Genomic DNA, 16,296 nt, shown 5'->3' on the forward strand with positions numbered 1-16,296 from the left:
TCGATTAGAGTGTGGGGGCAGCCAACATGTCCTTCTTGAGCTTCTCTGCCACCTAATGTATACAAATGGTTAATGTAAAGTTTGTTGACTTCCAGGGTATTATCATAGTACCTCTTTGCCAGCCAAATGCTCTGCCAATGTCAAAGCAAACAAGAATGCAGTACCCGGACCTCGACTCGTGATGACATTCTTATCGACTACCACACGCTCCTCGGAATACTTGAAATCTAGTTGTCATGGCTCATGTTAATAAGGAATCGGTAAAACAAAAAGTAGGTTCTTACGTTGTGTGAGCTGATCCTTGACGCTGGGATAAGACGTAACAGTAACTTCGGCAGGGAGACCTGACGACAATGCAACAAGAGTGCCTACATACATATGAAACAGAAAACAAGCGAATCTCATGAGACAACAAATACAAGTTTATGCATATACACTTTGTTTTACCTGCGCAAATAAAAGAGACGATCTTGCCTTCCTTGTAGTACTTGAGAACCAAACGCTGCACAGCCTCGTTGTCTTTGAGTGTCAACGCACCACCCATACCACCTGGGCAAATCACAGCGTCAAAGCTATCCTGTTGCTCTTGTTAGTAGGATGATGTATGATATAGCAACCTATACTCTTACTTACAGCATCCCATTTAACACCTTGCTCTTCGAATACAACGTCTGGTACAATGTTGATCTTACGACTGCCTTGGGCAAAGATGGAGTTCTTGAGTTGAACACCGGCCACAGTAACCTCCACACCAGCGCGTCGAAGTACGTCCACTAATGGGGGAGCAATGGGGTTAGCTACTACTACTACTACCCATCATGGGCATTGGACGCTTGTATGTTCATTGCTTACCTGGAGTAGAGAATTCCATCTCTTCGACACCATCAGCCAAAAGAACGAGTGCTTTCTTAGTCATTTTTGTATGAGACTGAAAAAATCGAAAGTTTGCAGGAAAAAGAAAAGAACGCGCTTGCACTGGCCTTAAAACCACCGGGGTGGTGCTTGGTGTCATTCTCACGCCACCACATCCTTTGACACAATGTTGTAATACTCCACCAAACAATCGTTGATATGTTGACATGAAATAAATGTTGTGTGGTTGGAAACACAAAATAGGGGATGGTTGTAACTTTTAGCGGTCTCATGTGTGTGTGTGTGTGTGCATAATGCATTGACGAGTGTTCATCCAATCAGGGCGTGTGTTTCCTCTCCCAAATGATATACCCACCAAGGTGAGAAAAAATGTCCATTGTATTGTCAAGAACTTAAGATTTGTGGCGCGGTTACCATGGCAACTTCGATCGTTGCCAGGAGACACGCAATGTACAAATTTGTGCCATGTTCATCACGATCCTTCCTTTGCTTCTTTTCCTGCAAAGTGTACATTTTCCATCATCCTCGAATATACTCATGGTCAATGATGTCGAGATATCAGGACTAGCTGCTGTCTTTGCTGCTGTTGGATTTATCATTATCGTTGTCGTATGTGTGCGCCAAATGACAAAACAAAGCAAGAGTAAGATGAGAAATGTATAAAGCTAGATCCCAGCATCCGCGTATTCCTTATATCTCCTGGATAGACCTTGCGACTCGTGAGGAACAAAGACGACGAAGACGACTACCACCACAAGCTGACACTCGTCGTCAAAGACAACGAAATGATGAATGTTCAATTTCAATCGATGATGCTCCTCCACAATATGAAGTGAGCATGATTACACCTCCTCCCCCCGCTTATACGGAACAACAACATCAAGATCATCGTCATCATGGCCTGTGATCCTTCACAAGGCTGTTCATCAGGCGGTTCCATAAACCTGGGATTTCACGTTTTACTTTATATGTGCATGAATGTGGCTCGGGACCTCCCACCACACCACGAATCGAATTGTACAGACTATACTTTACAAGATGAAAGATCAATCTCTGGGAATAAGGCTGAAACGATCTCGTCAAAAAGGGTATATAATAGATCTTGGTTCAATCGTTTGTTTTGAAGCACCGTAAACAATCGTCGTGCACCTCGTCTTGCATTTTGTCGTCCTACCATCTGGCCAATCAAATCTAATACCAACAAACAATAAAATGAGTAACATGCAACATTGTAAAGGGTTACGCATCATCATTACCTGGTAACCATGTTGACAACTTTCGATTCGCCGCCTCTTTGGTACGCTGCTTCTCATCGGGTTGTCGTGGAGGCTTAAACGTAAGCGATTGACCACCAGGCCACAAGCTATCCAAGATCTTGCGAAGGTAAAAAACGATCATGGGTTCAGATTCCAGAAAAACCACTGTGTCACGTAATCGTCTAGTGAAGCGGAAAATCGGTCAACAATAGGCCACGTTATAGCCAACAAGCACATTTTACCTTTCGATAGTGCCACCAAGGATTTGCTGTAGGATGATCACTAAGGCTTGTCGTCGAAGCCAATTGTTCTTTTCCTTGAGTTCAAACATCTCCACAAAAAGATCACAAAGGGACTCTGTCAAATTGGTTGCTTCTTCTGCTTGTGCCTTGAGCGGATCAACGAAATCAGGAGGAACAGCAGGGGTGGTTGCATGGAAACCAGTAGCGTCATTTGTCTCCTTTGTATTCGCCTCTTCATCAATAAATCCAACAAATTGCTTGCCAACCAGTTGCTGTGTAATGAAATCGAGCATCGACGGCGCAACAGATAAATCATCAATCCCGTCTGCCACAGACTTGTAGATATTGCGCATAAACCCTGTTTGAAGTGCTTGCTCAGTTGGCATGATATCATTGTTGTTGCCTGAGGATCGTTGAAAGCTCTTGGATGATGCTGTGCTTGAAGTGCTGGAGGATGGTTGCAGTTGTTGCTTGAGTAAATCAGAGGATTTCATTCCTGTAGACCGAGATGGAACAACGCCATCAAATCCACCATGTACACTTTGTTGAGATAAAAACGCACGTAATTCTCGACTTTGGCATATATTACGATCCTCCAATAATCGACGTAGATATCGCTCCAATGTTGCCCTGCGTCCTTCCACAAATCCCTTTTGGAGTCGTAACAATGGCCATTTTGCAGGAAAATCCAAGCTCTTGACAATGGCATAGCGTTCCTTCAACTTGGTGTGCAATGCGAAAAACTCGCTATAGCGTCGAGCCACCATCCATCCAGAATTATAGTTCCCTTCAATCCCAAGCTGTTGTATCTCGATCACATAAAGTGCAAAATCCCCAGCAGCATCATTGCCAATAGTCGAACTTGTCACACTAACCCTTGTTCGATGCTACATGCCATTTTGTTAAACAAAGATTATCGATTCGTATGACGATGATGACTTACAGGTATCAGGACATTTTCTGATTCTTGGGCCTCGTATTGATTCTTTTGGTATTCTAGCTGCTGGATCTCTTGCCTAAACATGGCTTTGCTTTTCTTGAGAATCCTCAACTTCTCTCCCATGTTGCTAGCTTCTGCCTTTTTGATCAGCTGATCCACAATGGCTTGTTGTTGCATAAGCTTTTCCACTTCATCCGATAATCGCTCAATGGCTGAAGACAACATCAAATCACCAGGTGGAGCAAGATGAACGTTTGCCGTATGTGATTTTGTATGCTGCTCTTGTTGTTGTTGTTGTATACTGCCATCTTCACTGGACATCGTTTTCAATATATTCTGGTCATCAAATCCTTGCGCATCATCTGATATTTCTCGTATAACGCTCGAACCAGTGGAAGAGGCCCATGATTGCAACGTCACTCCATGTTGAACAGGCACAGCTGTTGTTGACTTTGCACCACGAGGATCACGTAACAAGAGGGGCGAGCTGATTTGCTTTTTGGGAGATGGTGTCGGTGGTGGTGAAAATGATAACGTTGATGATCCTGAAGATATCTTTCTTTTCCCAACCTTGGCATTGTCATCCGTGGTAGTGGCAGTGTTATCATCCCAATCAATGATGGATTGTAATTCAGCCTCTACAGCTTTCACTGTATTTGTACGTACAAGTGGATGTCGTGATGTAGCTGATGTTGATAATGGTGGTATCTCGTCTTCTTGTTGGGGTATATGTTCATCCACAGCAGTGGTGGATTGGTCATCATCCTCATCATCCTCAGTGGATAAATCATCGGTATCAAATGATTGAAGCGATTGCCTTGGGCTGCTGCTGCTGCTATTGCTATTGTTCTCTTCATCCATGTTGGATTCATTTCCACCCCACCAATCATTGGCTGAAGTCTTTCCCCATTCGAAGAAACGTGCAATACCGCCATGTGCTGTCTCTGATAGGGTTCTCGCATGTCCTCCACGTGCTGATTTCTCAACTTGATCCTGTTGCTGCTGCTTCTTGGCACGATTGCCTTTACTGATTTCTGTATCTGATTCGGCACGACATGCTTGATCGAGTGGAACATCATCCCAACATGATGATTTGTTCTTGTTCATGCTTGCAGATGATGTTCTTTGTAATGGCACCGGTCGCATTGCATTGATGATGCTTCCAGTACTCGATTGGTTGCTGGGGGTTACATCGATACACATATCTTCGTGTATGGCTGGTTCTTGAATGACATTGGGAGTTGATGCAAGGAACTTGAAATACAAATCGGATCTCTTGAAATAAGGGAAATGATCCTTTTCCAACTGATAAAACACATGGCGCTGGATCTCATAAAGCCGTAAACGCATGCGCTGTACGGCGTGGGGTATCTCGAGAGGGGAATCTTGAATAGCATGCTCAGCACGCGAAATGGCTTCATGTAAATCATCGGCAAGAGGATCGGGCAAAATGATACGATGCGGCGCACTCTCCATAAGATACATCGTATACACCATATTGACATCTTGCAAAAAGGTGGATGCTGATTGTGATGATGGGTCGCTTTTCTTGAATCCTTCAATGATCAACCAGAATTGTAATTTCATAATGTCACCTCGCCTATCCATAAACTCCATGAAATAGGACAAGCCGGCAGGATTGGCGAGAATATCATCAAGGCTGTATCCAAAGGGTTGACTCGGAAAAGCTTCACTGCGTCGACGATGCGAAGATCCACCAAAGAATGTTCTGCCGAAACCCTTATCATACGTTTGACCCGTGAGCAATGCAATGCGCTTATCAACACGTCTCTTGGCAACACTGAGACGATTCAAATAGATCGTGATATCGCCAACACGTTCGCCATCCATCACTTCATCAGGATCTCGATCATCTATTATGGAAAGAAAAAGGAATCAGTGGAATGTGTATGTGTGTAGCAGGTACTACATGAGATGCAGATGACTTACGGATCTGGACCCGCTTTTTCCGTAGCTGTGTAACAATGTCGTTGCGAACACGCTTGAGCTCGAGCAAATTCTTTTCATCCTCAATCATTCTCAAAAACTCTTGAAACGATCGTTTGCCCATACGAATACGAGAAAAGGCATCATTATCAGCTTGATCAAAGATGGAAGAGAGTGAACTCGCTTGCAACAATTCGGGCCGGCTACGATTACGACTAGGGCGTCTTGGTCCTCCATTGATAGGCGAGGGCTGTGGTTTAGCTGCAGCAAGGGCTTCTTCCAAGTCAAGTTCGGTGGAATGACGATTCAATACTTCACGAAGCTTGTGCACCATTTTCCTAAATGACATTTATGATGATGACGATGTTAGCTATGATGCCTCTTGATGTACATGTCATTGCTCGTGCGCTCTTACTGTTCACGAATAGCTTTGCCCAACTAATTGAAAAATAACAGCGTGAGAATGTGATTGGCATGCATGCACACACACACAAATGGGGGGGATACGTTACATAAGTGTCAATGGTCTGGTTCCAATAGTCTGGGTCTGCCACCATATCAATGACGGGTTGAAGAATGGCGCATGAAACGATTTCACGAATAAGAACCGATACAGGGGTGCTGGATAATTCCTTCTGGTCCATCACACATGGCATGACATGTTCAATGACTTTGCGTAAATGCACGACTTCGGTGGGTTTGGTGGTTACAGCAGCTGTTGTCAAAGCGGAATGCAGCCGCCCGTTCCGAAACTGCGACGCCAATAGCAAATCAAGTTCATCCGACTGGGTCACCGAGCGTTCTAGTGAGCGTCCTCGTAGTGCAATCTCGGCTGCACGAAAATCGGAAATATGAGCAGTGATGATGGGAACAAGGCGATTGACAAGGATCCCCACAAGATCGGCTTCTTGAACTCGCTTCTTCAATGCCACCACCGATAATCGTATCAATTCATCCACCTTTTTGCGAAAGGATCTCTCATGCGGCCCGGCCACATACACGAACCAATAGTCGATAAAATCGCGTAACACGTAGGACAAGAGTTGCTCGAATGCATCAGAAACCTCTTTTGACTCTGGTGCCACATCCAATGGTGGTGGTGGCGTGTTTGTCCCATCGTCGTCATTCTCTTGTTGTCGTTGTTGTTCAATGCTCGCCCATATCCGTTCACTGGCAAAACGTAATGGCTTAAAGTCCTGAGGCTTGTGCTTGGTGGGTGATAAAAAGTAGCGAATGTATACAAGTAATACGGCAATGTTGAAAAAGACCAGTGCCAGCACAGTCGTCAGAATGAGTGCAATCGCCCAAAGAACATAATGGAATGTGTGTGGCCATAGCAACCACAGTGGAATGAGAACGAGAACGAGAAGATAAGGAGGAGCTCGCAACGATTCAATTGAAACGGCGGGCATAGCAGTCGACAATGACCGCCAATGTCATGACTTGGGAGAGAGAAAAGAAAGAAAATACAGTCGCCTTGGCAAGAACTCGGGCGTGTGTCACTTTTGGAATACAAGAAAGGTTGCACACTCAATGTCGATCTGCATAGCAAATGAGCCACGACATATTTAACTCTCCCCCTCCCCTCCCCCCTTGTTGTTGTAGTTTCAATCTAATTGTATCAGGTTTTGTTAGTTGTCGCTCATTATACCTTACCTTTCTCTCTTTCTCTTTCAAGTAATCATACTCCAGCATGGATGTTATGATGTATTTGCTATGGAATAAAGAAGACCAAACAAGCATGCAATGCATGTGTCTACTATTTGCAGATTCAATCCCCAATACAAAACAACCAATTCGCCCAATCAACATATACGTATACAACCTAAATGCTGCAGATGTTCCTGATGATGATGTTGTACCAGTGCAAGAATGTCATTTTTGATCACAAATGTCAATGGATGGGTGCTGGTATCACCTCCCAAAAGTCATGAGATAATGCGGCACCCCCTTACCAAACTCTCTCTTCTCCATAACACACGTGCAAGCTAAGAACCCCCGAGTTGGTTTCATTGTTACAAAGAAAACACTAAACAAATGTTGCATCATGGACTATGGTTGGCAGCGTATGACCTGAACTAAATGACAACTACTCACGTGATCTTTGCCAGCCATGTATTGGAAGGCTTGGACTTTTGCTTTCTCAGGTAGCTCGATACTCTTTCGTCGCACATACTCCGCCTTGATCATGAAGGTACGCAATTTTAACGCCCAGACCAGCAACTAATCTTTTGAAAGACGCTCATCCAAACATTATCAAAATGCTTACATAATAAGGATGCTATGTCATTTGCACACCTGCAATCTCGAAACAAACATGAATTTGGCCCTTACATACGTAGCTCTTTAATGGATTTACAGCGAATGATGAATCAATGAACCTTTCAAAGTACCAACCTATGCTAAGGTAGGCGATAAGAAAGTGCCCTAGTAATGGTACTTTTTAACAATACAGCAATGGGCTGAACCAAGTCACGTGAAGTAATGGGTATAGCTCGTGCGTAAGGAAAGCTAAACGAGTACCACGTGCTCATTAGCAGGATTCATGCGATCAACGTATGGATCCAAAGACATGTGCTGCTGCCAAAGGGTAAGCGTTTGATTTACTTAATAACCGGGGAAAAGAAAGTGAATTAGGATTTGCAAACTGATTTCCTTTCGGAGCGCCGGGCGAAAGAGGTGCCGTGGTAGTGTAACGGCTCAATAGGGATGACCAAGCTTTTGTTCACTCAAATCACCGCTTGCCTGTCATTATGCTAAACAAAAAAGGTGCACATGATCCGATACTTTTGCCGCATTGCCCTAGCCCATGCATCATATAAATACTCAGTTGATTTATCCCTAATCCTTCCCACCTTTTGTTTTACTTGTTAACTTGATCCCATTTAATCCCTAATTCTTAATCTTCTACTACATCAAACACCATCATCATCAGCAACATGCACCTATTATCATCAGGATCAGATCCATTACATATCCAACTCGAATCGGATCAAATCATTTTGCATGGTTTAGCAGAAGAATCTGCTGGCGCCACTATACGAGGATCAGTGACGCTCGATTGTATTGAAAGCACCAAAATCAAATCCATTGCTTTGAAGCTCGTTGGTAAAAACAACGTTTGGTGGTCTGAAGGTAATAAAAAATTATGACAGCTGCACACCCGCCGGGCGGTCCGACCCGATTGCGTGATTTTTAAGCTGACATGTGTTGATCATAATAGGACAAGGATCTGGTCAACGTCATTATCACGAGGAGCGCACTATTATTGAACATTCTTGGAACATTCTTGAGGCCCAACGTAAAGCATACCATCTTCCCAAGGGTAGTTACAAATGGTAAGGACGACTGAAACAATCACACACTTTCTGCTTGTTGCAATACATTTACCCATCATTCATCATCGTCCATAATAGGAATTTTGAATTACCGCTTCCAGGTGATCTTCCAAGTACTCTCCATCACGACCAAGGCCAAGTCCATTATCATTTAAAAGCCGTTGCTGAACGAACGACTTTTACGCTATACAACTATGTGGCAAAACGAGATTTTCAAATCACACGTCTTATGCTCCCCTCGTCTTTGGAACTAAACCAATCGGTGGTTGTAGTCAATGAATGGCCCAATAAGGTTGCATACAACATTAGTATCCCACGCATGGTGTTTAGCCCTGGAAGCCAAGTTCCCATCAGTTTTGAATTGGCACCCTTGACCACTGGATTATCCGTTCAAGGCATCATGTGCTCTTTTGAAGAGTACGTGACCTTGACAAGCCATTCGCATTCCATGAGTGAAGGCCGTGTTGTCAAAGCTGTATCCGATAACAAATTCTCATCGTCACAGGATCAATGGAGCCGAACAGAGGTCTTTAATGTGCCTGAGGATGGCAACCACTTGCAATGTGATGTGGCCAGCAGTTTGATTTCTATTTCACACAAGCTCAAAGTGATGGTGATGTTGAAGAACGAAGATGGCCATACATCCGAATTGAGAGCAACAATACCTATTGTGATAGCCTCTGTGGCACCCGAACAAGAAGCCAATGAATTACCAGCTTATGAAGATGCATGGAAATCACAACCCTATGATGCACGTAGGGTGATCGAAACACAAGTCGCCTCGGGTCAATTGCCATCATCATTGGCATTCGCTACACCCGATGCAGCTGCAAGTCAAATCCGACCTTGTTCCGAAAGCAGTAGCATGATCAGCAGCAACAGCTCGGATGATGAAGAAGAGACCCTACCTCCTTTGCCTTGGGAAGGTGTGGACTTGACGCTCGTGCCATCGTATACCACAGCTGTTCGATCAGGTCGTTTATACAGCTTTTCAGGTCCATCATTACCCACTTATGAATCCATCGCTATGCCTGGCACCAGCACCACTGTGTAATCTCACTTTTTCTCCCTTTCCCCCAATCACTCATAGTATCTTTTGTACATAGTCTACTCGCATACCATCATTCACTCTTTTTAATTTGTGATCTTTGACAAGTTCAATATACCAACTACATTGCTACATTTAAGCTCTATTATGTATATGTATCGGCGTGTGTGCGTGTGTGTGTGTGTGCCCCGCTTTGGGTTGCTGCTCTTGTAACTCCTCCACTTGTTTCTCTTTTTTCTCTCTCTTCTTCTCCACCACCCGAAATGGCCCAATCGAACGAATCCAATGAGAGACCTACTGGTGCCGAGGCTGCTGTGTTGTTACAGTCTGTCGAAATGCCCGAGGATGCCGTCTTGATTCAAGGTCCTGATTTCAACAAAAAGTTGTCACTTTCGGATCTCATGGCGAGTTACCGTACCATGGGCTTTCAAGCAAGTGGTCTTGGTGAAGCAATTGACATTGTGGAGCAAATGGTAAGTATCTATCGATTGCCCTTGTGCGATTAGGTCTCTTTCGATATGGATATTGTATATGCTTACAAGTGTATGTCTATTATGCTTTATAGCGTCGGTGGAGGTTGTCAGATGAACCGATTGCCGAGGATGAACAAGAAGACTACAAGGATCCCAAAGTGCGTGAACAAACCAAGTGCAAGATCTTTTTGGGCTACACATCGAACCTTGTGTCATCAGGTGTGCGTGAAGTGATCCGTTTCCTTGTACAGCATAAGATGGTGGATGTGATTGTGGCGACGGCTGGTGGTATTGAAGAGGATTTCATCAAATGTTTGGCACCTACGTATCTCGGCGACTTTAATCTTCGAGGAAGTGATTTACGCAAGCAAGGATTGAATCGCATCGGCAACCTCTTGGTACCCAACAACAACTATTGCAAGTTTGAGGATTGGATCACGCCTATTCTTGACAAGATGCTCGAAGAACAAAAGACCAAGAATGTTATTTGGACGCCTTCTTCCATGATTCGTCGTCTCGGTGAGGAAATCAATGATGAATCGAGTATTTATTATTGGTGTGCCAAGAATGATATCCCTGTGTTTTGCCCTGCTATTACAGATGGCTCACTCGGCGACATGATTTATTTCCATTCTTTCCGCAATCCCGGTCTCATTGTCGACATTGCTGCTGATATCCGCAACATGAATAGCCAAGCTGTCTTTGCCAAAAAGACTGGTATGATTATCCTCGGTGGTGGTCTCATCAAGCATCATATTTGCAATGCCAACCTCATGCGTAATGGTGCTGATTATGCGGTGTATATCAATACGGCTCAAGAATTCGATGGAAGTGATGCTGGTGCACGCCCGGATGAAGCTGTATCGTGGGGTAAAATCCGTGCCGATAGCAAGAGTGTCAAGGTCTATGCTGAAGCATCTTTGGTGTTCCCTCTTATTGTATCAGAGACGTTTGCTAAAGGATATCATCAAGAGAAAGAATCTTCATCATCCTCATCATCATCCTAGAGACATATATACACACACACATACTCCCCCATATCAACAAGCATCAACACCATAGAATTGTAATCGTTGCAATGAAAGATATATAAACTTTTTCTTTGATAATACAGCTCAATGGTTTTCCTCATCATCTTCCAACATGCTATCCTGACTATCAATATCCTCGCCATCATCGTCGTCATCTGATAGATCCATTGGGTCATGGTGATTGTTGCCACCCGCAGCCGTTGTCGTCGCCGCCGTCGTAGTGGTAGTAGAACCCGTACCAGCATTGTTACCCATTAGTACCTCCAATAGAACTCTGCGCTCAGTTTGCAAATGTCTGAGCTTCTTTTGTATCGACATCCATTCGTCGTTGAGGATCTCGTTTTCTCGTAAAATGTAACGTAGCTTGGCTTTTGCAAGTTTGTATTTTTGGGCTTGTGTCAATGATGAGTCTTCGTCGTCTGATATGGATCCTCGACGATAATGGTGTGATTGATACACAGTGGGCATTGGATGATGGTGATGATGTTGTTGATGAGAGTAATTTTGTTGATGCTGATGATGTTGGTGGTGGTGATGGTGGGTAATGGGTGCAGCCATTCGACGTCGTTTGTTGGGAGATGTTTTGATATCAGGTTGCTGCTGGTGCTTCCTCACTGGTTTGGGGTCTTGTGGTTCATGCTCAGCCTTTTTATGTCGCATCAATGCATCTTGACGTCCAAATCTATGGTTCACATAGGGTTAAGTGACCCATTCAGCCATACAGATATATAGATGGAACTTACGCTTGATCACAACCAGGATGTTTACATACAAACGGCTTTTCTCCAGTATGGATACGTAAATGCATCATCAGAGCAAATCGAGAATGGCACTTGACACCCCGTCGAGCACAATTGATCCAATCACAAACATATTCAGGTCGTTTCCATCCAACGTGATCTAGGATACAATGATGAATATAAACACACATCACACACATATGGATACCCTTACCTTCGGATAAATGAGCTGCAAGAGTTACATGGTTCTCAAACTGCTGTTGACAGTCTCCCCAGTGGCAAAGAAGGGTATCATGAGAGTGCCCAGGTGAAGCACGGTTGGGGGTATCAGTGTTGTTGTTGTTGCTGCTGCTGCTATTGACAACTTGTAAAGGGGGTGATGTGGTCTCTGTCGATGCCATTGTAGAACCACTCATTCCTGATGGGACAGAAGGTGGAGGTGGTGGAGCTGTTGGTGCTGCCACAGGCGTTGCCATGTTGGCTGGTGGTGCTGAGAGTGACATTGGGTCAATGGAAATAGAGGAATGGTATATACACAAAGCAGATGAGGTAAAAGATTTAGAGGGCACAGCCGCGCACGCTCACACAAGCAAGAAGTAGACCGTATATGAGTGAGTGTTGTGCGTGTGTGTGTATGTGTATGTGTGCAAGGACGGTACAAGGAGAAGCGAAACGCAACAAGCACATCCTCACACACGACCGCTGGTCGAAAATATCATAGCACGCACGCTCCGGGCGGTTTTGCTCTCACTCTCAGAAGGACGAGGGATACATACTTGGATGAGGAGGTCCCTTTTTGATGAAATCAGATATCATCTGTATTTGTAGATTATAAAACAAACAATAGAAATGAAAAAAAGGAGGGAAATAGTCAAACTATGTGGTATTCTCTTTTACTCTGATGTCTTTGGGCCAATGTAAAGTGATTTAGCTTCACTATAACGCGTCTCGCCATCCGTACTTTCAATCCATGCTTGTACATAGGCCTTACGACCTTCAATACGATCCAGATGACCTCTTAATACAACCCATTGATCAGCTTTGAGAGGTTGTCGATAATCAATGTTCAAGTTGGCTGTAAATCCAATATTGTTGGGAAGTGATGCAAAGGCCTACATAATAATAACGGCGATCTCAGAACCAAAATTGGGAATTGGGAATTGTATCACACTTACCACACATCCCAAGATCTCATCCAACAAGGTTGCAATCATACCACCATGAATGATCCCAGCATGACCACACAATTGTTTACCCAAATGTAATGCGGATACCACTTCAGTCCGAGCCTTGTTGTAAAACAATACAGGAGGTACGATGATCTTGTCCTTGCCACGCAACGCCTATTTTATAATAACCCATGCATGAATGAGTCTCTTTCTCCCATAATACCCAGCAAGACCTCCACCTTACCGAAGCTGTCAATGATTGTAATCGTGCTTCCTCCTTCAATAGGCTGTATGGGTCGACTGCAAAGTAATCATCACTCTCTCTAGCAGCTCGAATGGCAGGAATTTGCTCTTGTTCTTTCTTCATGGCTTCAGTCAATTGATCAAGCTCAATGATCTCGGGCATGTTCTCTGAAGTAGTTTGTTGTTGTTGTTGTTGTTGTGCTTGTTCGATTTGCATGATGATAGGAATTGAGAAACAGAAGATGACAGGGGAAAAACAACCCATTTGCTGGGAGACTTTTATAGGCAAACGGTCTTTTTTGTCGTACACTTATCCGATCGCGGATCTGGTTTTAATGGCAGGTCGGTTTGACAGGTTTTAGAATAAAAATCAGCTTGGTCAGCATTATCTGGGTTACTTTTTTTGTCAGCAACAGCTTTGGAAACAATGCCATGCACGCTTTGCTTGCCTCGAAATCCGATTCGCGCACCCCAAAACCTGTTGTGCACGTCCTTTTTGCTTTTATTAGGTTATCGGCAAGCAAATCCGGGGACACGTGTATACATCAAAAAAGGACATCTTCTCGGCTATGCTTGATGCCGACGATAAATCACAGTCATAGAATAGCTCAAAAGTAGAAATGGTTGAGAGCGAGCTTTTTGTCACTGAAGGTAGAAATGCAATGTGTGGATTGCAACGGTGGACTTTCAAGGACATGTTATTTGCGGCACCTGCTCCGCATCATCATCTATTGAAGCTTAAATGGCATCATTTTTCGGCACGCAAACGTCAATTTCCTTAGCTACACCACCCCATTCTTACGACCTTCTCCAAATTAAAGATGCCAACTTTAACACTTTTATACTGAAAGGCTTCATTCGTATGCCAAATTCTCGTCTACCTCAACATGCCACGTTCATCATAGGCACGGCTTAAGTATCATCTCTCCCATCAGTGGCCAAAGGCGATGCACCATATGCTTGAATTACGCATATTGTGGGCATCCTTACATCACCTTCAAACAATTCCTTGTGTATGTGTGGGTTGATTTATCAGCCGTTGACGTTGCATTACGTACCTTCGATCTACTATTCTCAGCTGCTTGACCACTTTATCAATTTCAATCCATTACAACCTCGTTCTCTTGGATGGACATCAACCATTCCCACGCCCAAGCACATAAAAGCAAGGATGTGGTCACAATAACCCAAATCTCTTTTGTGTATTGTCTATATCATCCAGAGCCTACTATTTGGTAGGTGCAAAGAAGAGATGTATAGATCAAAATAGCTCATGTGTTACTCTTTGTCAGCTTTTTGTTTCTTTATTGCTTGTGTTCATTGTTGTCGTTATGATATCTAATCTTACTCCCTGATGGATCCTTTGTGCTTGAGCGCCATACGGGCTTCAACCAAAGTATGATACCAATGCCGGCTACCGGGTTAGCCCAAGACCTTTACAAATGTGGCCATGGAAGTCATGCACAAAGGATGTGAAGAGCATACTGGAAAGCGAAACGGTTCGAAAGCTGGTGGTTAAACTTGGATCCGCGCAAAGATTACGTATGCCAAGTTCAACGCAAGCATGAATTTACTATATGCAAACAACGGAGAACGACTGCCTATCATTCGAACTGGTCGATCCGATTTCTTGTTGCAAAATGTTAACGACCCTAACCCATCCTTGGATGATGCTTAGCCAACCAATAGTCGCTTCACAAATGGCTGGTATATGGCAAAAGCTATCATTGAACCGTATCTTTTCTTGTACACAACCTGGCGATGAAGATCACACGACTAGGCCATAACGAGGTGGCCAATTTGGCATCCCATGTCAGATGAAAGGTCGTGGCACAGAGTTCACTAGCACTAAATGACATCCTAGGTCCACATAACTTCCTCGATATACCATGCTCATTGTATGGACCCATCCACTAGCATTGCTATGTATCCTAACAATCTTTCATTTCCCTCCACAATCTCTTCACTTCAATCTTTACATTTGTATCCACAACCTCCGGAATATAGAATGCTGATGAATGTATGGTTCTATGCTGTAATTGCTTTTTTCATTTCATGTATGTCGGGGGGTGGAGAAAGTAGGAAGGGAATATATGTACACAACATCTATGACAAGGTTGTCAAGTCGATCAAATCGAAACGTCTAGGTTTGGGTTGGCCTGGTGGAATAGGCAATGATGCTTGTCGGTCGTAAACAACGCCCACAAATCGACGCTTTGGTTGTTGAGGATCCTTGTAGAATTGCACAAAGCCGGGTTCCAATGCAAACAATGTGTGATCCTTGCCCATACCAACCTATTCATTTTACATCAGCATCATTGTTGTTGCCATGCCAACATGAATCCAGCATGTGTGTGCGTGTGCGTGTGTGTGTGAATACTTACATTATCACCAGGATGGAACTTGGTGCCTCGTTGACGTACGATAATGTTGCCAGGAATAACCTCTTGTCCTCCAAACTTTTTGACACCTAAACGACGACCGGCAGAATCTCTACCGTTGCGTGTGGAACCACCAGATTTTTTACTGGCCCATCGCACCTGCATCCATTCTATCCATTTGTCGAAACACAAATTAGGATGTATAGGTCGAGAAACACGGTGACATGGATCGTCATTGAAGGTTGTCTACATACCGTTGGCGTTAATGGAAGGTCGTGTTGCTGTCCTGAGCTGTGTAAACGATCGATTCAACAGGGACATTGTGTTTGCGATGGCCGCGGTGTGTTAAAGAAGCTGTTGGTCCTTCCTGCTCCCAAAACAAAAATAATCGGGCCCAGTGGCTCAGACTGGAGACTTCCATCGCCGACCAATGTCTTGATTACTAGGGTCATTGATACAACACTTACACATCCAATGCATTTATTCCTTTCTTCTTCATTAAGCTACTAGACAAGAATCATCATGATCACAAATAAAATACAATTCGTTCATCATAATCTCGGTTTACAAGTGCATAAGGATTGGAGTGGAGAAAGATGTGATCCATTTGTATAT

The 16,296-nt window shown here is 43.9% G+C and overlaps 8 protein-coding genes across 8 annotated transcripts; 3 read left to right on the forward strand and 5 right to left on the reverse strand.

The window, feature by feature from the left end:
* Positions 1-4: 4 nt before the first annotated feature.
* Positions 5-916, reverse strand: O0I10_003946 (uncharacterized protein; the record flags this gene model as incomplete). The annotated part of the gene is made up of 6 exons (XM_058484012.1): positions 5-52; positions 112-227; positions 285-368; positions 448-577; positions 634-773; positions 853-916. 6 exons carry the CDS (start codon positions 914-916, stop codon positions 5-7), a joined length of 582 nt encoding a protein of 193 aa, XP_058345401.1.
* Positions 917-1,410: 494 nt separating this feature from the next.
* On the forward strand, positions 1,411-1,780 carry O0I10_003947 (uncharacterized protein; the record flags this gene model as incomplete). Its single annotated transcript, XM_058484013.1, has 2 exons — positions 1,411-1,516; positions 1,581-1,780. The coding sequence occupies 2 exons, from the start codon at positions 1,411-1,413 to the stop codon at positions 1,778-1,780; spliced, it is 306 nt and encodes a 101-aa protein (XP_058345402.1).
* Positions 1,781-1,897: 117 nt separating this feature from the next.
* Positions 1,898-6,670, reverse strand: O0I10_003948 (uncharacterized protein; the record flags this gene model as incomplete). The annotated part of the gene is made up of 7 exons (XM_058484014.1): positions 1,898-2,064; positions 2,130-2,311; positions 2,372-3,258; positions 3,315-5,185; positions 5,262-5,596; positions 5,674-5,696; positions 5,771-6,670. 7 exons carry the CDS (start codon positions 6,668-6,670, stop codon positions 1,898-1,900), a joined length of 4,365 nt encoding a protein of 1,454 aa, XP_058345403.1.
* Positions 6,671-8,197: 1,527 nt separating this feature from the next.
* On the forward strand, positions 8,198-9,650 carry O0I10_003949 (uncharacterized protein; the record flags this gene model as incomplete). Its single annotated transcript, XM_058484015.1, has 3 exons — positions 8,198-8,393; positions 8,482-8,596; positions 8,675-9,650. The coding sequence occupies 3 exons, from the start codon at positions 8,198-8,200 to the stop codon at positions 9,648-9,650; spliced, it is 1,287 nt and encodes a 428-aa protein (XP_058345404.1).
* A 257-nt stretch (positions 9,651-9,907) lies between these two features.
* O0I10_003950 (deoxyhypusine synthase) lies at positions 9,908-11,124 on the forward strand (the record flags this gene model as incomplete). Its single annotated transcript, XM_058484016.1, has 2 exons — positions 9,908-10,117; positions 10,210-11,124. The coding sequence occupies 2 exons, from the start codon at positions 9,908-9,910 to the stop codon at positions 11,122-11,124; spliced, it is 1,125 nt and encodes a 374-aa protein (XP_058345405.1).
* Positions 11,125-11,232: 108 nt separating this feature from the next.
* Positions 11,233-12,391, reverse strand: O0I10_003951 (uncharacterized protein; the record flags this gene model as incomplete). Its single annotated transcript, XM_058484017.1, has 3 exons — positions 11,233-11,830; positions 11,892-12,048; positions 12,103-12,391. 3 exons carry the CDS (start codon positions 12,389-12,391, stop codon positions 11,233-11,235), a joined length of 1,044 nt encoding a protein of 347 aa, XP_058345406.1.
* A 390-nt stretch (positions 12,392-12,781) lies between these two features.
* O0I10_003952 (uncharacterized protein) lies at positions 12,782-13,517 on the reverse strand (the record flags this gene model as incomplete). The annotated part of the gene is made up of 3 exons (XM_058484018.1): positions 12,782-13,000; positions 13,064-13,231; positions 13,302-13,517. 3 exons carry the CDS (start codon positions 13,515-13,517, stop codon positions 12,782-12,784), a joined length of 603 nt encoding a protein of 200 aa, XP_058345407.1.
* Positions 13,518-15,406: 1,889 nt separating this feature from the next.
* Positions 15,407-16,002, reverse strand: O0I10_003953 (ribosomal protein L27; the record flags this gene model as incomplete). The annotated part of the gene is made up of 3 exons (XM_058484019.1): positions 15,407-15,595; positions 15,685-15,851; positions 15,936-16,002. The coding sequence occupies 3 exons, from the start codon at positions 16,000-16,002 to the stop codon at positions 15,407-15,409; spliced, it is 423 nt and encodes a 140-aa protein (XP_058345408.1).
* Between the last annotated feature and the right edge of the window lie 294 nt (positions 16,003-16,296).

Source organism: Lichtheimia ornata, assembly GCF_029851405.1.
Source record: "Lichtheimia ornata isolate CBS 291.66 chromosome Unknown scaffold00013, whole genome shotgun sequence".
NCBI lineage: Eukaryota > Fungi > Mucoromycota > Mucoromycetes > Mucorales > Lichtheimiaceae > Lichtheimia > Lichtheimia ornata.